We start from the raw sequence: 24,902 nt of genomic DNA on the forward strand, positions 1-24,902 counted from the left end.
TGGATGGGTGATGTTTCAGTGTGACCATGCACACCTGCTCGCGACATGGACGGCTGGTGGTACTGTAACGCAGCACTTTGTGACTTTGGACAAGGAGCAGGCCAAAGATTTTCGCCATGAGAAACACAGGCGGCAGCCATAAATAGGGAATTTGTTTGTAGAAACGAGCAGATTCCGACATGAGCGATCGACCCGCTTTCTAGGTACAGAATCCACAAAACAAAGCATAGCAGCACTTTAAAACTGCGAGCCTGCCTTGATAAAAAAGACTTCATATATATGCTCGTTGTGCGCACTGCCACGGCTTGGCTTGGGCCAGGCTAGTCCCAGCTCCATATGGCTCGGTCCAGTGTGAATAGGCGATCTTCGCAGTATTACCGCTTTCCGGTCAGTCTGTAAACTGACAACAATCGCCCTCTCTTGCCTCAACGCTCCTTTTTTGCCACTCTTTTACTACTTTTATTTTCTTCTAATGCTATTTTAAACAGCCCAGCAGAGACATATAGGCCGGCCTTTCCGCTTTTCCTCGTTTCCCTCGTTTCGAAAACCTTTCCGTTTCTTTTATTTTTTTTCACCCTATATCACTTCACCCTTTCCCTCATATATCCCTTGCCCTTTTGTCTCTCTGGCTATTCCCTCCTCCCTTATCGCCTCCAGCTCCTTATCCTACCTCTATCACTTCCCCCTCGTTTTATTGAATCCACCAACCTACATTTTGTTTTGACAATGGGCAACCCGCAATCTTCGCCGTTCGACAAAGGTGGACTGAGCCAGGACCCGAGATATGACCCCGACCAGTACTGCTATAACGACAGCTTTGTTTCAGACTTCCATGCACCGATGCCTGGCTACCACCAGAACCAGTTTAGCCAGAGCATGGGCGACCTCGGCGGCCGCGGCCGCTCGGAGAGCACCGGCATGCGCTCAGACCGGACCTCGGACGATCAGGCACCACTGACTACATTCCTGGGCGCATCCACCTGGCAGCACATGTCGGCAACTCTACCACCAGGTGTGCGTGACCCGCTGAATATCGAGGAGCTTGAGCGTGAGGACTATGCTGCCGGCCCGTCATCGCGCATGAGCCATCTGACATCGGTGTTTGGCGAAAAGCAGGGCTCCCGGCATCTGAGCCAAATGTCGTCCAAAGTTGTTGTCGGTGTGGCAACGGAGAAGTCCGGCGGTGAGGGTGATTACCGGCCAATTGACTGGGCATACATCCAGGACCACAATTTGCGGACTGGTGGTCTGCCATCACTGGACCAGGTGCTGACCCGGAAGACCAAAGCCCCATTGGCCCTCAGGGACTTTGCTGTGCATTGTTCAGTCAGGCAGCCCCAAGCCCGCCGCTGGCTCGAGTTTTACATGGCGGCACGCACCCATGAGAAGATGTGTCTGGCATATGAGAGCGATCTGCGCCATTCCAAGTCCCAGAGCCAGTACGGCAATCTGGATGGCATGGCTGCTCCCAAGAGCAACCGCTTTGACTCGTCAAAGGCGGACTCGAGTCTTATTGGGGACTTCCCTGATGGCCTGCGCTCGGCCTATGCCTCGGGCATCCCTGCAGACCCTGCAGCCAAGGAAGCTGCCCACAATGCAACCGTCGAGTCGCTCTCACGCGGCCGTCCTGACGACCAGATCTTCTACAAAGACGGTGCGTCTGAGAAAAAGCCAGCAAAGAGCGCCAACTACCGTCGCAGCCATCGCCAGAGCACCCGCATGGCGCTGCAGATCCAGACAGCCGCCGAAACTGTCTTCCTGCGCTACTTCCGTGCCGCACTCGACCCCAACCTGCTGGCCGGCGGCAGTCCCTCGTACTGGCCCAACACAATGGGACCTACCGCACTGCGGTCCCAGGCTAAAGGCGATACCAGCGGCCTCGGCTCGCTCAAGCGCATGCTGACCCAGAGCAACAAGGGTACCTCGGCTGACGGCATGCGCCGCAAGAATCCCAAGGGCCTGCAGCTGCGTCCCGACTCGTTGCGTCCAGCCTTTAATGACGCCTACCATCAGGGCTACGGTGTCCAGGACGGAGTGGGCAAGTCTGCCAAGCGCAACTCGGGCGGCGACAGCAAGTACGACATCATGGGCGGCCTTGCCTCACCTGACTCGCTGACTCGCTCGCGGGAGCACCTGTCGAAGCCCATCGTCGACGACTCGCCCAACAGGTACCTCCAGATGCAAGGCACACAGCGCCACATCTACTACCACATGCCGTGGCCGCCAGAGATCCTGACCGACATTGAGCAGCGGCTGCTGCACGACGGCGCGGCCCTGGACCCAAACCTGTTTTCCGAGGCCCTGCTCTATGCATATGATGTGCTGGACACGTACTACTTCCCTATTTTCCTATCGGATGCCACGTCGCGCAACGTAACCAGGGACCACTGCACGCTGCGAGTGTTCATTGCCTTTATCCTGCTGTGGTTTGGCTTTGCACTGCCACTGGCGCTGATTCTACTGGACCACAGGCCAAAGGAGGTGCGCATCTGGTGCCTGGTGCCCCAGTTCATTGGGTGGTGGAACATGGCCGTTGGATTTGGCGGCTGCGATATCCTGCTCGCCATTATGCGTAAATATCAGTCGCCGGCGCTGAGGCAGCAGGAGGTCGATGAGAGTGCCGCATCCAGCGATACCTTTGCCGCGCACGGCAAAACCAAGTGGTTTGGCGGCAAGCATGTCGGCAGCTGGCGCCGTGCCTGGTTCACCACCCGGGTTTCTGTCGATATGACTGCCACGCGAATGGTCCGTGCCAGGAGTGTTCGGTGGTTCATTGGCTCTGTGGTCATGACTGCAGTCAGCACCGCTATTCTATGTGCAGTGCCGGGCACTCACATCTATACCAACTAGTATCTTTTAGCATCTTCGCATTATTGCCTCTCCTTCCCTCGCCATCACTTTTGCTACAACCGCCTCTCCCCATGCTCCTCCCTCCCCTCCAATACATCCACCTCCAATGCCGTCCTTTTTGCTGTCAGCATCTCAACTCCCCACGCTCAATAGTCGTTACAACGCCCGGTCTACACAGAAGATTCTTGCATGCAAATCACCAATGGCTTTTGTGGTCCCATTGGCTAAACGGTCCAAGCGACATTTTGCCAATGCATCTATTTTTAATCTTCTCAACGCTCGGTCTGCAAAGGCCAGTCACCCACAGGCTACTATTTTTACATAACGTGCGTACCGTTACAAAGGAATCCATTATGTGACCATCGTCAAGGTATGGCTAATCCCTCGGTTCCAGCTGTATGCACACCATGTTAGCCCATGTATCAGAACCAAGATAAAGTTGACTAAAGGTGCCTGGCTCTATATAAAAGCTGCCTGGCGTTGGCCCAATACCAATGTCTCGACACAAGCAGCACACTGCACTGCATTCTGTTCCGCATTCACCTCCCCTTCCTAACGCATTCAACTCAAACATGAGAATCTCATTCATCTCCTTCTCCGCGGTCGTCCTGACCACCCTTCTTTCCTCTGGAGCACTTGCTCAAGAGCCCGATGACCTGCAAGTGGCACCAACTGGCTTGGATGCCACCGACATGGCATCTGCTGATTTTTCACTGGATGCTGATATTTCTTCATCTGAAGAGTTTCCAGATGACATTGCCATTGATAACGGTGGTATTGACGAAGTTGACGATAACCAAGAAGACGTTATTGACGATAACAATGTTGATAATAACGATACTGAGACTCCCGCTGATGATGCTGTCGAAAATGGCGGTGATGTTGACCAAGGTGATTTCAACGGAGGCGTCGACAACGGCAACAATAGCGGCGGTGGTTTTGGTAACACTGGTGGTATCGATCTAGGCGGAATCAACCTTGGTGGAATCAACATTGGCGGTGGCGGTAACAGCGATAACGATTTTGGTAATGGAAATAACGGCAGCAACTCTAATAACAACGGAGGCAATGCCAATGACAACGGTGAAGGCAACAAGCCCGACCTCCCGGCTGCGGACAGCTCCGCCCACAAGGCAACGCCCTCCGGATCCACTTCAACCGCTACGGCTCCCCACCAACCTACATCCTCTGGTGTGACTCGCCATGGCAGCAGCACAACAGCACCCAGCCCTACACACTCTATCAGCCCTACCCGCTTGGCGCCTGCTACGAAGACAGCAATTACAAGTAGCGCTCCTGCGAGCCGGCCGACTAGTGTCACAAAGCACACGCTTACGGCTCAGCCTACCTCGAAAATTGCGCACAGCCCTACTAGTCGCACTGCTCCCACTCCAGCTTCACAGTCTCTCCGTGTCACTCCTACCAGGCCGCGTGCTTCAAAATCACCCAAGGCGACCAAAAAGCCCTCGGGTCCCAGTGGTCCCTCTGGAAATACAAAGAATGGCAAAACAGGTGGCTCGTCAAAGAGGACGGGTGGAAGAAGGAGAACGCGCTGAATTTGCCACATGCCTTTCTTTCCAATTTTGTCCAAACACTGCATTAGCATACCATGGCATTTCAAATGGAAGCATTTGAGATATATTGTAGGTGCAAATGTAGACGTTCAGCTCGAGGTTTGTGAAAGAGCCACTTGTCATTTGTATCCATTTTACTCAATAAAAAGCTGTGTGGATATACTTTGTTTGTTCGCCACGGGTTTTCCATCCGTATACAGGTATAAAAGACGGCATCCACCCTAATATTCATCCAAAACTACCAGCGTCCTTTTTTGAATCGTCGGAAATTATGAACTATACTTACCTAGTTTTATCCTCACTTCTTGCAGCCAGTCTAGTTTCAGCATCAAGTGACTAACCGACAATAATGGCATCAAGAAACACATCATTGACGGAACTCACGCCAGTGCCCATGCTGCACCTGCCCTGATCAATGCCCGGATCATGACGGGCAAGAGCCAGATGGAAAACTGTGGCGACAAAATTCTCTCCAGAGACTATATCATCACCGCAGCCCACTGCGTGATCGCTGCCAGAGGACGTATATCCCGTCCTGCCAGGAATATTCTGGTCAAATGCGGGCATTCTGCTGTTAATCGGCAAATTGTAGCACGTGTAGCCCGCGTTATATTTTACCTGGGCTACGGAGCCAGCAAGCACACGGCGAATGTCATTGCGATTATTGAGGTGCCAGATATCCCGTTGGTTATGAGGGAAGGTGAGGCCGTTACAGTATCTAATGGCAATATGGTTGAGCGGCAGGAGCTCGATGCTTTCGGGTGGGGTGCTACTGGCGTGAAGAATATGCAGGGGTTGCAGAGTCTGGTACTCAAGGCTACAATGATCCGCGAATCTCTACGCTTAATAGTTTATCTGAGCCAGGTGTGTCCGTGTACAATGGTGATGATGGCACAGGGCTGCTTATCAAGGACTGTGGTGCCTAGTATCTTGCTGGTGTGGCCAGTGAAAGTGGTGGGCCTGGTTTCGCGGCTACATGTGATTTGGCTGATGGATGCGCGCTGTTTACTCGAGTGCTGAAATGTCTTCCATTCATTGTGTGCAAACCCAGGCTAACTAGGGAATATCTTTTGCGCAAGTATCCTAAGGAGGCAGGGATTCCTGACCCACCTCCTCACATGGTCTAAAAGGAATTCCATATACAAAATTTCATGTGCTAAAATCGAAATTTAATAATTCGCACTGCATTTATGCTATATCAACAGGTCTATTGGGATCTGTTACATGGTGGGCTCATTTCAAGATGGACTATCATACTTGCGACGAGGATTCATCTATATACAAGCGCCTTATGTATGGCTATATGCAAATCGATATTGTAGAATCCAGCTTATACAAACCAAGTAGTGTAATGTCGTAGCAATTATTATGGAATCTATCTGAATCTGTACTGGGCGCTCGTATGAAACTGTGCCACGCCTAACCAGCAGCTACAACGCTGAAGTGCTGACAAGTTCCCAGATCCCCAGTGCTGCTAATGTGTGTCGGCATAAGCTATTCCGTGCAAAACTCTAATGTAAACCCGAATTATTGGTGGTAGCCGATATAGTGGCGTTGGGTGTAGTGAATATGAGGTTGCTGGAGAAGCGCAAAGATATGAGCTTCCGCTGCAGCTCAGCATGGGACCATATACATTCTGGAGCTATGGTCACAGTATTAAAAATTGCGGTTTTGAAAGTTTGGTCTCTCAGCTAGGCTGGATAACTTGTCTGGAGCTTCAGGCTGATCCCATTGTATAGTGGTTATTACGTTGCCTTTACACGGCAAAGGTCACGAGTTCGATCCTCGTTGGGGTCACTTTTTGCAGCACGCAGTTTTTTGGTGGAGTTTTTTATGTCTCAGTTAGGCATAAAATAGGCTTGGATATTTTGGATGCCGGGAGGGTGATGTCGGCCTTCACAGACATCTTGCATACTTGTATTTGTGTCTTTCTGGTGTTTTCTGCTAGTTTGTTTAGAACTATTGTAATACGGGCACCCTAGCCAGCATGCGCTTATTTTGCGGTATCCAGTAGCATCAGGAACAGACAGATAGGGTTATAGTTTTGCATATCACGCCAGGATATGTGCCATAGCGGAGGTGTTGGGGGACTGTTTAGCGGGCCTTTACCCCTGAAGGGCGTAAATGGAGGAGTGCAGTTCCTGAACAGCACAATCCAGCGATTGGTGCTGGACAAACAGCGCAGGGGAGAGGCCGATTATTTGGGTTGCAACAAGGGTGAAAATCCCTCCACGCAAAAACGGTCAAACTCGCCCATTCTTGCCTTTATTGCTCATTTTTCCTCTTTTTTTTTTTTTTTTTGTAATTCACCCATGGGAAGTTGTCTTTCAAGCACACCAGCGCCCGCCAGCCAGACCCAGCCGCGGGGCAGACGGCGACATACGGTGGATTTTGGACGCAGTCCGTGGACATCAGAGACGGCGATGACTGAAAGCGAGTTGCAGCAGCAGCGCGAGGCCTTCTGGGACACGGCACCGGCGTATGAGGGCCGGAGGGAGGTGTGGCAGGCGCTGCAGTTGGCGTGCGAAACCGAGGACGCAGAGATGGCAGCGGTGGTTCTGGAGAGCGCCGGGGTGACGGTGCCCACGGGCCGCGTGCTCGATGGCGTCTACGATGAGCTGGGCGCGCGCTATGTGGTGCCGCGGTACTGTCTGAGTCGCCCGCAGAATATAGTCAGCGCGGACAGCACCGGTGCTGGGGTGTGCATGGCAAAGGAGTCGGATTTGGTGTCAGTGTCGTCAGCGGGCGAGGCGAGTCTGGTGGCACATGTGACCGAAGTCACCGTCCGCCTGGCCATAGGCAGGGACGTGGTGGTCAAGCTGGCGCAGGACACGACGCTGGCGGCAGTCGAGCGGGTGCTGAAGGAGGAGCATCACGTGCCCACCCACACCCGCGTGCGCTTCTTCTACCTGGGCCGCGTGCTGGATCCAGCAAGCGTGCCACTGCGCGACCTCAAGCTGGGATCATCTGGCGTCATCCAAGCCATGTATTCGTAATCCCACCCGCTCATCTCCCAGTGCAATGCTATACTTTTTTAAAACATGCAATATACTAATTCTAGTGCTTTCTTGCACCCTCGGTGGCCAGACGGTCGGCGGCGTCGTTCCCGGGGTTGCCCGAGTGGCCACGCACATGGTTGAACTCCACCGTGCCCTGGCGGTTACGCGACAAGTCCAGAATGTCCTGGATCAGATCCTGGTTCTGCACCGGCTCTCCTTTGCTCGTCTTCCACCCGTTTCTCTCCCAGTTGCGCGACCAGTTCGTCACCGATTCAATGCCGTACTTGGAGTCCGTGTGGATCACTACGTCGCCTTGCGTTTGCTCCAGTGCCGTGCGGATCGCCGTCAGCTCCGCCCGCTGGTTCGTCTGCCGGGGGCCCGGCAGCGGCGCTGAGACGTTGCGCGAATCGCCTTCGCCGTAGTACACGCCGTAGCCGGCCCGCGCCCCGTCCCTGCCGTTGCCCGAGCTGGCGCCGTCTGTGTACACGTTGGTCTTGCCGTAGTACCTGTTGTTGTAGCCTGTCATGGTGGTGAAGCGAAGTCGTGATCGAGCGAAAAGTGCTGACATGAAAAGGATGTGGGAGAAGCTGGGGCTGGGGCTTTTATAGCATTGGCCAGCAGCGCGTTTGCCCATCCTGGTGGGACACCGCACGCAATGTGCCATCAGAGGTTAAGGGTGTCAGCAAGTTGGATAAATTCGGGTGGCTATATTCTGGCTCAGCTTCAAAGTTGCTCCATTGTATTCAAGCTACCAGAAAAGGAGAAAAGCAAAGGTGCCGAGAGGCTAATCTCAGAACGGAGCGTTCTCCAACCACTTGAGCTCCTCGGGTGTCGACTCGCGTCCCAGCGCCAGATTGCGGCTCGGGAACCGGCCAAACTCACGAATAACGTCGCGGTGCATCTCGGCGAACTCGGCAAAGCCCTTGTTCTTGGCATCCTCATCGGGCGCCTGCAGCTGCTCGGCCAGCTCCGAGTACAGCTGGACGCTCAGGTCCTGGGCCTCGATATCCTCGGCGTGCATCAGCGGCATATACACGAACGAGCGCTTGACCAGCCGCAGCTGCTCGTGGAATTTGCGCCTGACCATGTACATGGCCAGCGAGCGCGCGATCGCGTCGCCCTCAAAGGCCTTTGCCTGCCCGCGGTACATGTTGCGGCCCATCTGGTCCAGCAGGATGATCAGCGACAGCGTGCCGTCGGCCGACTCCTTGGCCACGTCCACGTGCTCTTTCGTCGCAATGACGTTGGCGTGTGCTTGTGCGAAGTCGCTCTTGATCTCCTCGTCCACTTTAGCGTTCGGCTGGAACCACCACTTCTGGAAGCTGACCTGCCCCGCGTCATGCAGCTTATCAGACTCTAGCTGTAGGTAGTGTTTCAGTCCGGGTGTTTCCTTCTCTACACCAGCCTCTGCTTGGCTTTGTAAATTGCTTACCTCCAAACCAAAAGTTGTTAATTCGCTCAAACAGCTCCTGCGACTCGGCCTTTGCCGTGTACATCCGTCTCCCCAGTTGCCGCACAGCGCTGTGTGCTGCAGGCGTCTTCTGCAAAACTGCTCTAAACATTGTAAACGTATTGCGATTTATGAAAAATACTGAAGCAAAAGCTGCAGGATAAAAAGGGTGGGGCTGCTTGGGTCATCACAGGGGGTTGGGCCGGTAATTTTTTCCTTGGCTGATGACGGCAAGAAATTGAGATCGCGGATTAGCCTCGGGTTCTATGGCTGGGGCTTCCCCTACCCTGCTTCAGAGATGGCTGCGTCCTTCATACATTCAGACCCCTGGCAGCCCTCTAACTCTCTACCCGACAATGCAGAAAAGTCTGACTCGGGGCTTGTTCCTGAGGGTATTTCAGCAGGACAGGCTTAATACCTGCTTCATTCGACCATTTTTATTTCACTTTCGCTTTCACTTTCACTTTCACTTTCTTCTTTCGTCGTCAAACATCCTCAATTTTGCATGACCACGCCTTGGCTACCTCGCACCATAGAGCTGGCTGTCTCTGCCATATCGCTGGCTAGCCTGACAGACATTGCATGCTGGATACCCGAAATATCCAGAAACTGGCGGCAAGTGATACCAGTTTCAGCATGCTTTCTGACAGAGCACAGTGTGCTTCCTGAATCGGCCGCCTTGGTGCTTCTTTCCTTAGCATCGCTTCGCTCTACTCCCAGCTCAGCCATTGCTCTGGCGCACCTATTGCAGGCTGTTCATCTGTATATTCTGGCGAGTCCAGTCACGTTTTCGCAGACAATACTCGTACTCTTTCATGTCGTCCTGGCACAAATGCTTGTAGCGCCAGGCCTGTGGGAGCAAATTGCTGCTGTGGATTGTATCCGGTTATTGTTTCATTCGCAGCGCCCGAATATGTCTTTGCGATGGAACCGGATCCAGGTTAGCCGTGAAAAAGGGTATGTACAAAACTCTTGCTGTTCTACCGCTTGTTGATATGCGTGTGCAGTTGGGTAGGCTGCATTTGTGAAAATAATATGAAATTGGATGTGGCTCTATGGAGTGTAGGTGGAATGCTGTTCGTGCTGCACTGGCTGCCGCCTGGCTGCCGCTTTTCATACTATCCGCTATCGATGCATTGGCGCTGATTGGAAGCCACCACCGCCGCATGGTACTGGGCCAGGTACTGGGCAATGCCAATCCCCAGCTGGGCCAGGTAACATCGCTTTTGATACTTTCGCACACCTGTGTACTGCGCAGATTTGTCGCCTTGCAACTGCGAGGCATATACAGCTCACTTCAGACTGCTTTAAACGCTGCTGTGCCCAGCTATGAGAATCATGGCAATGAGAAGGTGCGCGAATGGATCTACATACACTCGGACCTGTTTATCGGCCGAGCCGCCTCGTTCGTTGCATGCATCCCACGTTGTATTGCTGAAGTATACAATCTATATCTTGTTGCCTGCATCATCGGCTGGCACGTCGCCATTCCCGTCTCTGTGACTCTCGTGCACACCATTGCCTGCAAGGCCATCGACTGGGCAGTAGGCCACTCTGACTATAGTCAGAACAAGAATAAGGCGGTATTGTCGCGAATGTCTTTCCTTCTAGACAACTTGACGGAGCTGCGGCGGCATGGCTGGGGAAATACGATGGGCGATGCTGCTGAGCCAAGGCAGGCCCAGGCCAAAGGGCGCGTAATATTCAACATCCTATCATATGTTATCGGGTTTATTGGGAGCGCGGCAGCGCAAATTACCGCAGCCATGGCCATTATCTCGTGCTTCCAAATGCAAGCTGACATCACATATATTGACGTTATCATGCTCATGCCTGCCCTCGATTCCCTCTCCGACGCGCTGTCCTCTGCTGGTGCTGCACTGGATAATGCCACGCAGCTATATGCGCAGCTCATGCAATACTGCAAGCTCTTTGGCAGCCAGACATCTGGAATTACGCGCATTTCGAAGCGGCCCGATGGAATGGCCGTGTATCTCTACAGGGCGTCGTTTGCGTGGAGTGCCGGCAAATCGCCTGTGCTGGAAGAGATTACATTGGAAATTCGCCATGGCAGTATGACAGCGGTTATTGGGCGAGTGGGGTCTGGGAAAAGCTCGCTGCTAGCAGCAATGTCTGGGTCTCTTTTACGCTGCAGTGGCGTGGCCGCAGTATCGGGTAATGCATTCCTGGTAGATAACGATCCGTGGATTCTGGAGGGTACATTCCGTGATAATGTGGTGATGGATCAGGCATTCGACGACTCCAGGTACTGGCGGGTTATCGAGAGCTGCGCGCTCAGCAGTGTTGTTCGCAACTGGCCGAACGGCGATATGGAGATTGTCGATCAGTATATGCTGTCTACCAGCCAGCGTTCATTGCTGAGTCTAGCCAGAGCCATCTATGCTGGTGCCGATGTGCTCCTCATTGACGACATATTCTCATACATCGACCTGAGGACCCGCGACAAGCTGCTTGGCGGAGTGCTGTCGACTGATGGCAATAGGACCCTTGTCGTCGTTTCTAGGTCGAAGCCGATTGTTTCGTTGGCCAGCAGGGTCGTCCGTGTTGAGAACCAACGTGTGAGCGTAGCCAAGCAAACGCCAAAGCAGTGGAAAACTGACTGTTTACTCATACCGGAGTACTTTGACGGCTCAATGTCGCCCAGCGCAGGAAGCACATTTTCTGACAGCACCGCATTGGATGCAACAGTTGCTGCTGGGGGAAGAAACAAATACCATTTGCCACAGCCATCCCTAGAATGGTGGCATCTGGCAAAATACAGTGCCCTGTGCGGATACTTGTGGATAGTGGTTACGCTGGCAGTGCAGGGCGTCGGACTATACACTGCGTTTTACGTCGACGGATACCGTAAAGAGCTGATTCTTGGCACGGGCTCGCACCAGGGCGTATCACGAGCGCTATATGACTACCTGGTATCTGATGTCATTGTCAGCATTATCCAGCAGCAGCTTGTGGCGTGCGAGTGCTGGATTCGGCGTGGACTGTGGTCTGAGCAAGCCAAAGAAGCCATTGCACACAAGCTTATGAATGCTGTGCGGTACTCTGAAACCCAGATCGACTCGGCATTCCGTGACTGCGCATGCACACTTTTGACAAAGGGCTGCTACGTTCTATCAACCGAGCTTCCAGAGCAACTCAGCCAGAGAGCTATGTTGATTCTCAGGTCAGCCTATATCGCGGCGCAGATCCTGTACGCACTCCCAGTCCTTGGACTGTTTGGCGTTCCCTTCGTGATAAGCTATATCGGAATACAGCTATGGTGGAAGGCAGCTGTGGCTAAGAGAGGGTCAGCTAGCGACCATGCCGGTGCAGCGGATGATCTAGAGGATCAGAATGAAACGCCTTCGCCGCTCTGCTCGGTTACTATGTCCAGTGTTGATGCACAGCGTGATTCTATTGTGGAGCAGGCGGAGAGCAAACGGGATGACTGCATTGCTTTTGTTGAAAGTGCAATCGGCGACATCTTCGCTACCATTGCCAATACCAGCTGGCTGCTGTGGCCATTCCTTTCTCAGCGGCTCACTGGCAGTGGACATTTCACACCAGCAGATGTGGATATCTCAATCCGACTCAGCGAGTTGATATCCCTGTTAGGCACCGAGCGGAAGCCGCTGTGGCCGCTGCTGTCTGTGCTTCCAAAATATTTCGCCTTCACATCAAGAGCAGAGCCGCCCGTCGGTGCTAGCTCAGAAGAAATGCCTCTTGTGGCCGGTGGAAAGGTCGTGCTAGAGTGTCGGAATATCGGCTTGCAATTTTCAGGATGCTCCGAGCCGCTCTGCTCAAACATCTCCTTTACTCTCCGCACTGGCGAACAGCTTGCGGTCATCGGACACAATGGCCAGGGCAAGTCGATGCTGTTTCGGTCGCTATTTCGCCTGCAGTGCCCTGGCTCTGCATTGGGATCGGTGGCGATTAATGGTGTTGAAGTGTCTACTATTGCCGACTCGGAGATCGCTTGTCTGGCCGAATTTGTCACAGCAGATTCGGTCATATTTGACGCGTCTTTGCGCAAGAACCTGGATCCACTGGGTAGCTTCACAGATGCCGAGCTGAGCTCTGCGATGCAGCGGGCACGGATTCCAGAAATCATGCCTCAGATGACCCTGAATACGCAGGTTGCTCGCCCGAGCACCTGCCAGAAGCAGATAATCTCGCTCTGCCGGGCCGTGCTCTCCAAGCGGCCGATTGTTGTGTTCGACCAGCTCACAGCCGGGATGGATGCACTGACGCAGAAGGCTGTGCACGCGGTGGTCGTTGGCGAGTTCGCAGACCGGGCAGTAATCAACATCACCAACCAGCCCAGCGAGGTTATGTCCAACAGCTATGTGGTAGCGGTCCATTAAATATCCTGACTCATAAGACCATTCCATCGGCTTCTGGTCCGATCGACATGTGTCACCAACTGGCTCTCTCTTCCCCGATCCGGGAAGGGCAATGCTACCCGCGCTCACAAGCACGCTGTGGGCGCTTGCAAATCACATGGCTGGATGCCTCTCGTTGTCGGGCGCGAAAGGGGACCAGGGCGGGCAAAAAATGGCAAGCAAGTGCACTAGTGACGAAGCATTCTGATGACTCAATAGACTGGATCTCAAACACTGAGGCCGAAGATAAGCGCCCGGGGTGTAGAGAGGCCACGAAAAAACTATAAAGGACTGCACCAGGCCAGCGCATCGCAGATAATCTGTTCCAGACACACCCGTACTTTATTCCTTCATCCCTCCCAGTTTCTCTTGTTTCCTGCAACAAATTTTTCTCTCTCTACCAGGAAAGGTACCCACACAAGCAAATAGCAAAAATGGCCGGAAAGGACAAGCTCATTATCTTTGATACCACCCTGCGCGACGGCGAGCAGTCACCGGGCGTCACTCTCAACACGGAGGAGAAGATTGAAATCGCTCGGCAGTTCTCACGGCTCGGTGTCGATGTGCTGGAGGCCGGCTTCCCGGTTGCCTCTCCAGGAGATTTCAATGCCGTGCAGCGCATCGCACGCGAGGTCGGGCCCCTGATGGAGGGCCGCGAGGGCCCGGGCAAGGTCAACCAGCCCATGACCATCTGCGGTCTGGCCCGGTCGGTGCCCAAGGATATCCAAACTGCATACGACGCGATCAAGGACGCGCCGCGTCACCGCATCCACCTGTTTCTAGCGACCTCTGATATCCACCTTGAGCACAAGCTCAAGATCTCGCGCGAACAGTGCAAAGCGCAGATTGCCGAGATGGTCGCGTTCGCCAAATCGCTGTGCGAGGATATCGAGTTTTCGCCCGAGGATGCCGGTCGCTCGGACCGCGATTTCCTCTGCGAGGCCTTGGCCGTTGCTATCAATGCTGGTGCCACCACCCTCAACATCCCCGATACTGTCGGGTACAACACGCCCAGCGAGTACGGCGCCCTGATCAAGTACTTGCGCGAGAACACAGATGGCGCTGAGAGGGCTATTTGGTCCACCCACTGCCACAACGATCTTGGACTGGCCACAGCCAACACCCTTGCCGGCATCTCCAACGGCGCCCGGCAGGTCGAGGTGACTATTAACGGCATCGGCGAGCGCGCTGGAAACACGGCACTGGAGGAGGTGGTAATGAATATCCACACGCATCCAGACACGTATCCGGTGTACCATACGGTCAACAACCGCCTGTTCTTCCCGACGTCGCGCATGGTGTCGGACCTCAGCGGGATGGCTGTTCAGGCCAACAAGGCCATTGTCGGCCGCAATGCCTTCCTGCACGAGAGCGGTATCCACCAGGATGGTGTTCTGAAGAACAAGACCACGTACGAGATCATCCGCCCTGAGGATGTTGGCGTCACCACCGGTAACCTTGCCCTGGGCAAGCACTCGGGCCGCCATGCTTTCAAGACTAAGCTCGAGGAGCTGGGCTACGGCGGCGCTGCCCTGTCAGATGCGCAGTTCCAGGCTGCCTTTACTGGCTTCAAGAAGCTGGCTGACCAGAAAAAGTCGGGTGTCACTGACGGCGATATGCACGCAATCGTTGCCGAGGTCCGTTCCGAGTCGCTGGCATCGGGCCGCCCGTCCGAGCCGCCCGCCCCCACTGAAACCTCGACTGAGCTGCCACCCGACGCCAATGAGGCCCATGAAACCTCTAACCAGCGCTACACGCTGCGGGCAATGCAGGTGTTCACTGGCATTGGCATCGTGCCCACTGCCACCGTCACTCTCCACGATTCTGAGCGCAACGAGGACTTCACCGATGCATCGCTGGCCCAGAACGGTCCGATTGAAGCTGTGTTCTCGGCCATCCAGCGCATCACTGGCCTTGACATCGACCTGCTCAACTTCAACGTCTCGGCCACCAGTGAGGGCCAGGATACTCTGGGCAAGGTTGCTGTTCGAATTGCCAGTGCCAAGGCCCTTCGCGAGCAGAGCGAAGCCCCAGCCAAGGGCACCCTGACCTCGTATGGTTCGGTTCCCAAGTTCACTGGCCTTGCCACCAACGTGGACATTATCACCTCCTCGGCCAAGGCATACATCTCCGCTGTCAACCGCCTTGTCTCGCACAACGCCGAGGACACTCGTGCTAGCCACAAGGATCGTTCGGTCGAGATCTAACAAGACAATAAATATAGCTCCACATTATGCGTTGGTTCGGATTCGCATGCTGCTTGCTGGCCAGGCAGACAACCTCAATGGTCTGTGGCAAGAACAGACCCAAAGCGCATGTGCGGGGTAGTCATTTACCGGGTTTGTGGACGTGCCGGTAGCCCCGGGTGATCGTAGAGGGGGTGCTTGTCTCTGTCAAGGGACGCTGATCTCCTCGTATATCTGGCCAATGCCTCGCCATCTTAGGCAGCGCTGGTCATTGAAATAGGTATGTGGCAAGAGTAGTAAGGTACACTCTCCATTCACGAGTGCGCGCATATCTTGCATGCAGCATCGGCACCTTTGCCTATCACGATCTTGCGTTTTCACAAGCGTCTGCATGTCCTGTCCATTGACCCGTTTTATTTTCTTGTGGGCTATGCTGGCCCATGTCCTGGTAGTGCTGAACGATGCCGTATGCATGGCGCAGGGTCACCGGACCTAGCAAACCCCGGTCAATCACATTCCTGCGCTGTCTTATGCAGTGGCATGTGGTGAAGAAAGCACCCGCCCTTTCCTTGCCAGAAGAGCAGATGGGCCAGCAAAAAGACCCCGCGTCATATATCACTCGTGAGTGAACATAAAGGCATCACGGACCACACCCTACAGCAGGAATGGGTGTCTCTTTAGGCCCCCACTAATCCTATTTGTATTAAATACTGGACCGCCTACATGTCTTTTTCACTCACACCATCCGACCAGAGCTGGGCCAGCATGGCTGCTCAGATCGGATACCACCTGGACCCGATCGGCAAACACGACCTGGCAGTTATATGTGTGTTCTCGGCCATATATGCGCTGGATTTGTTGGCCGTGTTGTATCTCATCCGGAACCGCAACTACCCGTCACTCAAATCGAAGAGCCCCGGAATCCTAGTTGCAGCGTACTTTTCCAGTATCCTCTGGTTTGTTGGGGACATTCAAGTGAATGGGCTCGTTCATCTGCACGGAACCCCATTGACCAACTGCAAGCTGTTTGGTGTGTGGCTGCGCATTATCCTTGGTGTGTGCACTGTCAGCTCCCTGGTTGCCTTACGGGCGTACAGCCTGTTCCGCGTGTTCAAGCAGAATCGGCCATTCAAGGGGCTGGGCATGTATATTCCTTTTATCATTTACAGCATATGGCTCGTATCGTACGGTATCGTTTCGCAGGTGCTGGCACCAAGCATTACGATAAAGTACATGGATATACTTGATGTCTGTGTGTACACACATGCCTACAAAGCCTCACTATTCATCTTCTTGTGGATCACCTGGCTATACGTTGCTGCTGTAAACTGGAAGATCCGCAATATCAAGAGCTCGTTCAACGAGAGCCGCGAGATGGGATTCAGCTGTGCAGTCGTATTTGCTGTCTTGACGTTTACCACCGTACTCAAGTACGTGCGACCGGCGTATCTGTTTGACCGAAAGCTGCGGCTCGTTACCACCAGTCTTGACCATATTGCCGTGAATCTTGTGTGGTGGCGGCTTGCTGGAGTTCCCCTGGTTAACTGCATGCTCAGACAGAAGCAGTACTTGCATTACTGGACGAACAAGTTGTCAGAAGACGGGCTGCAGCAAAAGTACGATGTTGGGTCCTATGTGATCAGTAACAGCAGCATACTGTATTCTGAGAAGCTGTCTCAAATCGGCTCATACAGAGCTGGACAGAGTAAGTTTGAGCACGAGAGCCGTCCTGACAGCCCGATCGCGTGGTCCTCACACAATATCAGCAGTCCTGAAGTCGGCAACTACACAACTGCCGAGCCTACAAAGCCTGCTACGGCAGCCACGCTGGTAGATTCTAGTCTCCCACCAAATGCTCTATTTGATCTGAGAAAGACGGACCCACGCAAGACTATACGACGCAAAGAGCATTTGCGACATGCAAGCGCTGCAAAGGATCAAGTATTTCTCCCTGTGCGGCCGATGTCGCCCTCTCCAGTGTACCCGAACATCTCGCCACCGCCCTCTGCATATCGGCTGACCGACCGAACCCCAGGATTTGTGTACATGTGGGGCCAGGATAGCGATAATGCGAGTCTTGAATACCTACAGGCTGGTCGCCGTTTAATTTAGTGTACTGTAAAAATGTAGATAACTATACAGCTACTGTCGAGTTGGTGAGTGAACTCGACCTGGCCACTTACATGCCAGCCGTAGACAGCACCGCTAAGGATTGCTTGATAATGTCTCTATTCCGCCATTAAACAAAACAGCGCCAGTGCAGAGGCGCTCTCATGCCAGTATCTTTTCGCTGTCCACATGCGATCGCCCCAGTCCGCATGCACAGAACCAATACAGCACAGACCAGCCCCAAGTTGAGCCGTCATTATATCCTTATTGGCACCGTGTCAAGAGGCAATCGTCCTGGCTCATGGATTCCCAATCAAATCACAAGATGAGCCAGCCTCACCCCCAAATCGCAGTGACCGCCAGCTTTGGCCGAGAGATTGCCCCCAAAATTTTTCACCAGTCATGCCACCAAGCAAGGAAGAAAAAAAAACTGGATACCTTGTCGGCTCTAGCCCACGCTGAAAATTTTTATCCCCTTTCTTATCACGATCCCTTTAGACTTTTACTCTTTATTCCTCTACTAGCGTTAAATATGTCCAGCAACTCGATTCGCATTCTGGCCGGCAATTCGCACCCTGCTCTGGCGAAGCTTATTGCAAAGTATGTTGTGCCTTTGTCGTAGGACTCGATCAGCCAACCACAACCGTGCCTAGCTGTCTCCCCAGTATTCCGGGACGCCAAGGGGGTTTGATACCTAGGCCACGTGTACTAATACGCAAACTGATCTATAGGCGTCTGGGCACCGATCTTGCCAACGTCACAGTCTCAAAGTACTCGAACCAGGAGACAGCCGTCACGATCGGCGAGTCAGTGCGTGACGAGGATGTGTTTATTATCCAGTCGGGTTGTGGCGAGATTAACGACCACCTGATGGAGCTGCTTATCATGATCAACGCATGCAAGACTGCGTCTGCGCGCCGGATCACTGCTGTGCTGCCGTGCTTCCCGTATGCGCGCCAGGATAAGAAGGACAAGTCGCGTGCTCCAATCTCAGCTAAACTGGTGGCCAACATGCTGTCGGTTGCGGGCGCCGACCATGTTATCACGATGGACCTGCACGCGAGCCAGATCCAGGGATTCTTCGACTGCCCCGTCGATAACTTGTACGGAGAGCCGTCGGTGCTGCGCTACATCCGCGAGAACATCCCAGACTGGAAGAATGCGATCATTGTGTCGCCTGATGCTGGAGGTGCGAAGCGTGCGACTTCCATTGCCGATCACCTGGATCTGGACTTTGCGCTGATCCACAAGGAGCGTAAGAAGGCGAATGAGGTCTCCCGCATGGTGCTCGTTGGCGACGTGAAGGATAAGGTCGCTATCTTGGTCGACGACATGGCTGATACCTGCGGCACCCTTGGCCTGGCTGCAAAGACCCTGATGGAGAACGGTGCCGCAGCCGTCTATGCTATTGTCATTCACGGCGTTCTCTCTGGAAAGGCGCTCAAGGTCATCAACGAGAGCGTCCTGACCCGTGTTGTCGTCACCAACACCATCCCGCACGCCGAGAAGAAGAAGCTGTGCCCGAAGCTCGACACAATCGACGTCAGTGCTGTCCTGGCCGAGGCCATCAGACGCACACACAACGGCGAGAGCGTCTCATATCTCTTCCAGCACGCCGCTATCTAAACTGTTGGTGAGCTGTGCCTCTATTTACAATTCCCTCTCGTTAAATTGCCCTTTTATTATTGGTGTCGTTCACATATAAGCGCTAGCTGCAACAACCAATCGTCTTTGGTATACCAACTATTCGGCTCAGATTATATGTCGTGTTGTAGGTGTCCAGAAATGGACATGATCCATTTTTGTCGAATCACAGAAAAACAAAACAAAAAATTCTTCATCTATACAAACCCCTCTCCAGATCGTCAGCCGCACGCTGGATCGCACAAAGAGTGGCGTTGCAGCAGCATTGCGGAACCGGTTTCTGTCTGGCATCGCTGAACAGCTCCAGTGCCTTGGAGTAATCGACCTTGGTCTCGTGCTCGCCGGTCCCGTACAGCCCAGACAGACGCCGCATGGCTGGCCCACAGCCAAGGCTGGCAGCCTTGCGCAATAGCTTCCGTGCCGAATGCGGACAGTAGGGCACATATCTGTCCAGGGGCAGATTGCTCAGGGACTCTCCGAGATGTACGCGGGCCAGCAGGTAGGCTCCGTAGGGGCAGTCCTCGGTTGCGTGGTCTGTGGCCTCCTTCAGGTACTTTATCGCCATGCGGCTGTTTGGAACCACGCCAAGCTCGCCCTGCAGGTAGGCCACGGCCAGGCGGATCATGGCCACTGGATCCAGCAGCTGCGCAGCGCGCATGTAAAAGAGCCGCGACTTGATTATCTCGTCCTGGCTCTCAAACACTGAGGCTAGCTTGAGCGTTGCTGGTGGGTGCTCGAGGGTCGCTGCCCGGCATAGGTACTGGGTTGCCAGCTTCACATTCGGCTTGATACGTAGCCAGCCGTCGGCGTACCAGCATCCGATCGTGTACAGCGCTGGCGGGTAGTCCTGCTGCGTGGCCAGCCGCTTGACCCAGAACGTGGCGATGTCGGCCGGGCTGTCAGACGACTTGCTGTAGAAGAACTTTGGCAGTATTGATGCCAGCGAACGTCGCGTCGGGGTACATGTGTCTTCTGCATGCGAAATCAGGCGCTGGACCAGTGGCCAGTACCTGCAGTCGGCCTTCTCGCCGACGTAGTCCATGCGGTTGCGCAAAATGTCGCAGCAGATGTCCATGGTGTGCATCTCACTCCTGGACCGTTCGGTTATCTTGGCGTCCGCGGCCTTCTGGCTGTTTCCGTCATCATAGCAGCTGTCACTGTCATCTGCTGTTGATGTGGCTGCATCGTCGGTCTCGTCGGCTTCGTCCACCTGCTCATCCTCTTGCTCGTCACATTCGACATGTGCGTAGTCTGTAGCGTCCTTGAATGTCTGGAGAAAGCACGCGTTGAGCGATTTGTAGCGGTCCTCAGTGTCATCAGTGGCGTCGGACTCTTCGTCTTCTACTTCCTCGGCAATGGTAGCCAAGCATTCGGTGGACCGTGATGCCTCAGGGAGCTGATATAGCGATTGTGTAGGGTGGGGCACGGCCGACCGGCTCATGCAGTAGAGCCCAAGCGCAACCGAGCTCACATCGTGCAGCTCGAACGAGAACGAGCCAGGCGGACGCAGCCTGATCCCGCACAGGCTGTCTACAGACGTGCTGGTTAAAACGCTGGAGTCTAGCTCTTGCTGCCACGTCAACATGCTAAAAACAGTAGGAAAATTGGATATCAGCAATGACGACAAACATGAGCCTTGTTCGGCTCGTGTTATATCAGCTTGCCCTTGGCCATCTCGGCGCTAGCATCTCGTAACTCCTGCCTACCTTACCTAACCCTGACCAAACAGCTCGGCAGGCGGATGGGAAGAGGGTACAGATTTATTGCAATTGAAAATAACGGGCCCGCATGGCCCACATTCTGCTGGATGTTACATAGCTACTTGCGACCCTTGCCCTTGCCTTTGCCCTTGCCCTTCTTCTTTTTCTTGGACACGGCTTCCGATTCGTTGTCAGACATGTCCGAAATGGGGTCGACCTTCTCGTCCAGCACCTTGCGCGCCCGGATCCCTTCCTGCTCGTCGTCGGCCATTTCTCCAGCGCTTGTGGGGGTCATGCCGCTGCCGGGTGTGGGGCTGTCGAGCCGAGAGTGCAGGTTCTTGCGGAGCGGAGCATCGGCAACACTGGGGACGCCCAACGCCTTCTGCTCGCTGACATCCTCCTTGTCATCAGCGCTCTCCTTTTCGTTCTCTGATTTTGTGTCCTCAGAATACGCAAACACGGCACCCAGCTCGCCGCGGATCATGGCAGTGATGATCACCGAGAGCGTGCACGCGGGCGACAGATACAGCAGCGCGGGCTGGGCTGCCTTGAACGTGTGCATGACAGTGATGGTGGTGGCGAGTCCAGCGACATAGGCGATCATGCAGGACGTGAAGTAGGGCGCCGGGAACAGGAAGCCGTGGTGGCGACCGCCCAGCGCATCAGGCAGGTGCTTGTCCTTGGCGTAGCCGAGTCTGGCCAGGTAGCGGTGGCGGTCGAAGCGCAGGCACAGCGCAACAAAAATGCCGGGCACGACGATGTCGCCCAGACCCAGCATGGTGAACTTTAGAGCGCCATCTACCGGAAGCAGCTCCTTGGGGAATACGACCTTGATTGGCGCGTCAAAGTTCTTGGCCACCGAAACCATGACTTCGGTGCCGAATACCCAGAAGATGTCGTAGGCGAACAGGCCGCCGAGCATGATCATGCCGCTCTTGAACGAGTCCAGGCGAATGAGGCCGATGGCCGAGAACGAGAACGCGAGGCCAAACAGGTTCGACACAATCCAGTTCTTTGACCAGAGGTAGAAGCCAGTGACCACCGCCGACGTGCCCAGCATTGCAATGTGCAGGTTGCTGAAGCGGAAGCTAAAGATCGACTTTGACTTGTGCACGATGTGGACGTGGTACAGCGGCAGCTTGACCTTGGCGACGCTCTTGACGACCTTGACGCTGACCTGCGAGAGCGCGGCAACGCCTATGATGGCAAAGTAGCCTGACAGCAGGACGTTGACCCAGTCCTTGTTCAGATACTTGAACACTAGGTACATTGAGAACAGCGCCGCTGACCCGTAGACCGGGAACATGTACGCGTCCTCGGCTGAGACCGACTCGGTCTCGCTGTCGTCCTCGTCCTCGGAGTCGGAGAACTCTGCGAATTGCGGCCGCGCCTTCTTCTTGTAGCTGCTCTTCAGGCGGTCCAGCGAGTCAAACGAGCCAAAGTAAATTGGCGCCACAGCCATGGTCCCAATGACCGAGTAGGCGAGAAGCAGTCCAGCGTCGACCATTGCGAATGGAGAGGGTAAATGATTTTAAAGCTGGAAAGAGAAAAGAGCCTGGTCTGAGCCAATCCGCGTTAGCCGTGTGTTTTATTGTCTGGCAGGTGCTGGCTGCTCGCCGCACAGAGTTACTGCATCGGCTATGCCATCAGGATCGGCCCGCTTGTGGTCAGCCATAACACCGTCGGCCGAGTTCCAGTGGCGCAGCGGCCGGTTTTGTCGCGGCGAGCTGTGTGGAAACAGGGCAAAGGCAGGCATGGCTCCAGCAAGCATGAGCTGGCTGTGGTACAAATCGACCTGTCCTACATGCAAGTCTGCCAGTTCGTACCCGATGCTGCGCGAAATGCGCAGTATCTTGTGTCTGAGCTTCTGTAGTTTGCTCGGTGGTCGGTCAGCTCCAGTGCGAACCATGATATAGAGAGAGTGTTTGAAGGGTCTGGTGTAGAGACGACAGCGGCGCCCAGGGAATGCTACCCATCCCTGCCATGTTGTAGATGGGCATAGACATGGGGAGTGGTCACAACAAGGCAAATGCATGGCTTGTTTAGCTGTGTGCATTTGGATTCCATTCACCAAGTGCGCTGACGTATATTCACCTTAGAGGCAGTAGCCTAGAATGCATCTGGTTGGTGTTGGAGCGGCTGGAGGTGCTACCAATACGCTGGGCAGTGGCCCTGCTGTGTATGTTGTGTTAGCAATCGTTGTGATCCAGCTCACATATCTCCATATGTGTGTGTATATGCCAAAGCTGCCCGGCTCACCACATGTTAGCCTGCCGTTTGCATCAGTGCCATAGCTCACCAGCCCAGCAATGTACGCTGTGCCATGCCTACGTATAACAGTGCCCTGCCCTGAGTCGCCAGAACATACATCAACGCCCTTGTTGTAGTTGTTGTTGGCGCAAATTGTCGGTCCATTGGCGCTCGAGTATCTTGCGTCAATGGCTCTACAGTCAGAAGGAAACGATATATACACCTTGTTTGTCAACAGAGATGGTGCGAGGTCTTGCGCTGACCCGCCAGTGACTCTGAGACCCCAGCCATATATTTCCATCTGATATAGCGGCCAGACATTGCCGTTGTATATTGGTGCCGGCTGCACCGCATCTGCAGCATATTCAAACGGTTTGGTCTTCAGAACTGCAATGTCGTTTTCCAGTGTGAATGTGTTGTAGTCAGGATGCACATACACAGCAGTTGCATGTGTTAGGCTCTGCTGCTTGGTGTTGACATTCCCGTAATATATCTCAATGGCACTTGCCTGGTGAAGGATTGGGTCACGAGGCGGCATTACGCAGTGCGCGGCAGTGATGACAGTGGTTTGGTCGATTATTGTTCCACCGCACAGCTCTGCCGATCTCTCTGATGAGAGCGCAATAATGCGAACAAAGAATGGCGCCTGGCCTTGGTCAACAGCCGTACCATTGGTTACGCGGATTACCGGCGAGCATAGCGATGGCCAGAAGAACACGAGAAACATTGATATATGAGCAAACATATCTAAAACAATAGCGCGAGGTAGGTGAGTAGAAGGTTAGTGGGTAGTAGACCAGTTCAATTTAAATTACACACACAAATGCCCCAAGTGCATGTTAGCGCAGTGGTGGCTAAGGAACAGGTGGTGCAAGGCACACACATGCTTCCATGCAGCCTAGCTTGGAGGAGGCACATCGCATGCATGTAGTGGCTCTGCCAATGCGCAACCCAGCAGCAGAAGCAGGCAGAGGGACACGATAGGTGCAAGACACTCCTTGGCAATACCAGTGGTTCAGCTGAAAATGGATACGGGAATTGTGTTCACAGACGTGCTCACAAGCCATATGCTGTCAAGAAAGGTTCAATCATGACAGGGATTCGGGGATTCGGGGATTTCGGGGATTTCGGGGATTTCGGGGATTTCGGGGATTCGGGGATTGGGGGTTCCAGCACCGTTTCCCAGCCTCAACACGGAGCCAGAAGGGTGCATTGTAGGGCAGAACACTATTTGCTTCATGGGTATCTGCATGCACTTGTCTACAAGTCCATTCTCATTAATGGGCACATTCCATGTGTCTGCTCATCTGAGCACTACTCCTTTGTAGTAGCGCAGGCGAGAGATGTCTCGTGTCGGTGCAAGCTATATAGCCTATTCTTGTCACCTTCAGCTTCGGTTATTCTCAGCGGTTATATCTCTGCCAAAGACGATATCGCGTGGTTGTTCAGCTTTGCTGAATGCAATGGTAGAGCAAGTGATATGTCTTCTTGGACCTGCATGCATTACATACTATTTCCCGCCTGCTATAAAATAATGTGCCGGGCTCGCAAACCATTCTTTCTGAAGGCTGGGTGATTGTCTTATTGTCTTTACAATTCTCACTCGCAGGCACAAGCCAGCCACCAGAGGCTAAGACATAGCGCAATGCCAAGCCTCTTGAAAACAGTGCAGGCGTGCTTGAGACAGCTTCTGAGAGTGCGGATTTGAAGATACTGGGCAGAGATAAATATCATTTCATATGTTGATTGCGATACCAC

At 53.9% G+C, this 24,902-nt stretch overlaps 10 protein-coding genes and 1 non-coding gene across 11 annotated transcripts; 7 read left to right on the forward strand and 4 right to left on the reverse strand.

Moving 5' to 3' along the window:
* Nucleotides 1–415: 415 nt before the first annotated feature.
* Nucleotides 416–3,190, forward strand: DL89DRAFT_268613 (uncharacterized protein). Its single transcript, XM_040887978.1, has one exon. It carries the CDS (start codon nt 727–729, stop codon nt 2,848–2,850), a length of 2,124 nt encoding a protein of 707 aa, XP_040742630.1. The 5' UTR covers nt 416–726; the 3' UTR covers nt 2,851–3,190.
* Nucleotides 3,191–3,422: 232 nt separating this feature from the next.
* Nucleotides 3,423–7,420, forward strand: DL89DRAFT_294031 (uncharacterized protein; the record flags this gene model as incomplete). The annotated part of the gene is made up of 5 exons (XM_040890459.1): nt 3,423–3,933; nt 3,984–4,137; nt 4,814–4,878; nt 5,026–5,231; nt 6,779–7,420. The coding sequence occupies 5 exons, from the start codon at nt 3,423–3,425 to the stop codon at nt 7,418–7,420; spliced, it is 1,578 nt and encodes a 525-aa protein (XP_040742631.1).
* On the forward strand, nt 6,149–6,221 carry DL89DRAFT_t104. The gene has a single exon. It is a non-coding gene; the product is annotated as a tRNA-Val (tRNA).
* Nucleotides 7,421–8,213: 793 nt separating the features above from the next.
* Nucleotides 8,214–9,012, reverse strand: DL89DRAFT_323693 (DUF924-domain-containing protein; the record flags this gene model as incomplete). The annotated part of the gene is made up of 2 exons (XM_040891408.1): nt 8,856–9,012; nt 8,214–8,818 (listed from the first exon to the last, which is right to left on the reverse strand). Exons 1-2 carry the CDS (start codon nt 8,983–8,985, stop codon nt 8,214–8,216), a joined length of 735 nt encoding a protein of 244 aa, XP_040742632.1. The 5' UTR covers nt 8,986–9,012.
* A 296-nt stretch (nt 9,013–9,308) lies between these two features.
* DL89DRAFT_185202 (P-loop containing nucleoside triphosphate hydrolase protein) lies at nt 9,309–13,463 on the forward strand. Its single transcript, XM_040883945.1, has 2 exons — nt 9,309–9,830; nt 9,940–13,463. Exons 1-2 carry the CDS (start codon nt 9,379–9,381, stop codon nt 13,235–13,237), a joined length of 3,750 nt encoding a protein of 1,249 aa, XP_040742633.1. The 5' UTR covers nt 9,309–9,378; the 3' UTR covers nt 13,238–13,463.
* A 226-nt stretch (nt 13,464–13,689) lies between these two features.
* On the forward strand, nt 13,690–15,462 carry DL89DRAFT_275313 (2-isopropylmalate synthase; the record flags this gene model as incomplete). Its single annotated transcript, XM_040889291.1, has 2 exons — nt 13,690–14,892; nt 14,962–15,462. The coding sequence occupies 2 exons, from the start codon at nt 13,690–13,692 to the stop codon at nt 15,460–15,462; spliced, it is 1,704 nt and encodes a 567-aa protein (XP_040742634.1).
* A 744-nt stretch (nt 15,463–16,206) lies between these two features.
* DL89DRAFT_294036 (uncharacterized protein) lies at nt 16,207–17,553 on the forward strand (the record flags this gene model as incomplete). Its single annotated transcript, XM_040890460.1, has 1 exon — nt 16,207–17,553. One exon carries the CDS (start codon nt 16,207–16,209, stop codon nt 17,551–17,553), a length of 1,347 nt encoding a protein of 448 aa, XP_040742635.1.
* A 497-nt stretch (nt 17,554–18,050) lies between these two features.
* On the forward strand, nt 18,051–19,275 carry DL89DRAFT_268618 (ribose-phosphate pyrophosphokinase 3). The gene is made up of 2 exons (XM_040887979.1): nt 18,051–18,150; nt 18,282–19,275. The coding sequence occupies exons 1-2, from the start codon at nt 18,083–18,085 to the stop codon at nt 19,174–19,176; spliced, it is 963 nt and encodes a 320-aa protein (XP_040742636.1). The 5' UTR covers nt 18,051–18,082; the 3' UTR covers nt 19,177–19,275.
* Nucleotides 19,276–19,282: 7 nt separating this feature from the next.
* Nucleotides 19,283–21,208, reverse strand: DL89DRAFT_185223 (uncharacterized protein). The gene has a single exon (XM_040883947.1). The coding sequence runs from the start codon at nt 20,777–20,779 to the stop codon at nt 19,388–19,390; it is 1,392 nt and encodes a 463-aa protein (XP_040742637.1). The 5' UTR covers nt 20,780–21,208; the 3' UTR covers nt 19,283–19,387.
* DL89DRAFT_318832 (uncharacterized protein) lies at nt 21,013–22,900 on the reverse strand (the record flags this gene model as incomplete). Its single annotated transcript, XM_040891112.1, has 2 exons — nt 21,265–22,900; nt 21,013–21,231 (listed from the first exon to the last, which is right to left on the reverse strand). Exons 1-2 carry the CDS (start codon nt 22,399–22,401, stop codon nt 21,013–21,015), a joined length of 1,356 nt encoding a protein of 451 aa, XP_040742638.1. The 5' UTR covers nt 22,402–22,900.
* DL89DRAFT_185215 (trypsin-like serine protease) lies at nt 22,696–24,252 on the reverse strand. The gene has a single exon (XM_040883946.1). The coding sequence runs from the start codon at nt 23,887–23,889 to the stop codon at nt 22,990–22,992; it is 900 nt and encodes a 299-aa protein (XP_040742639.1). The 5' UTR covers nt 23,890–24,252; the 3' UTR covers nt 22,696–22,989.
* Between the last annotated feature and the right edge of the window lie 650 nt (nt 24,253–24,902).

The sequence above is a fragment of the Linderina pennispora genome (assembly GCF_002104995.1).
Source record: "Linderina pennispora strain ATCC 12442 chromosome Unknown DL89scaffold_9, whole genome shotgun sequence".
In the NCBI taxonomy this organism is placed as follows: Eukaryota; Fungi; Kickxellomycota; class Kickxellomycetes; order Kickxellales; family Kickxellaceae; genus Linderina; species Linderina pennispora.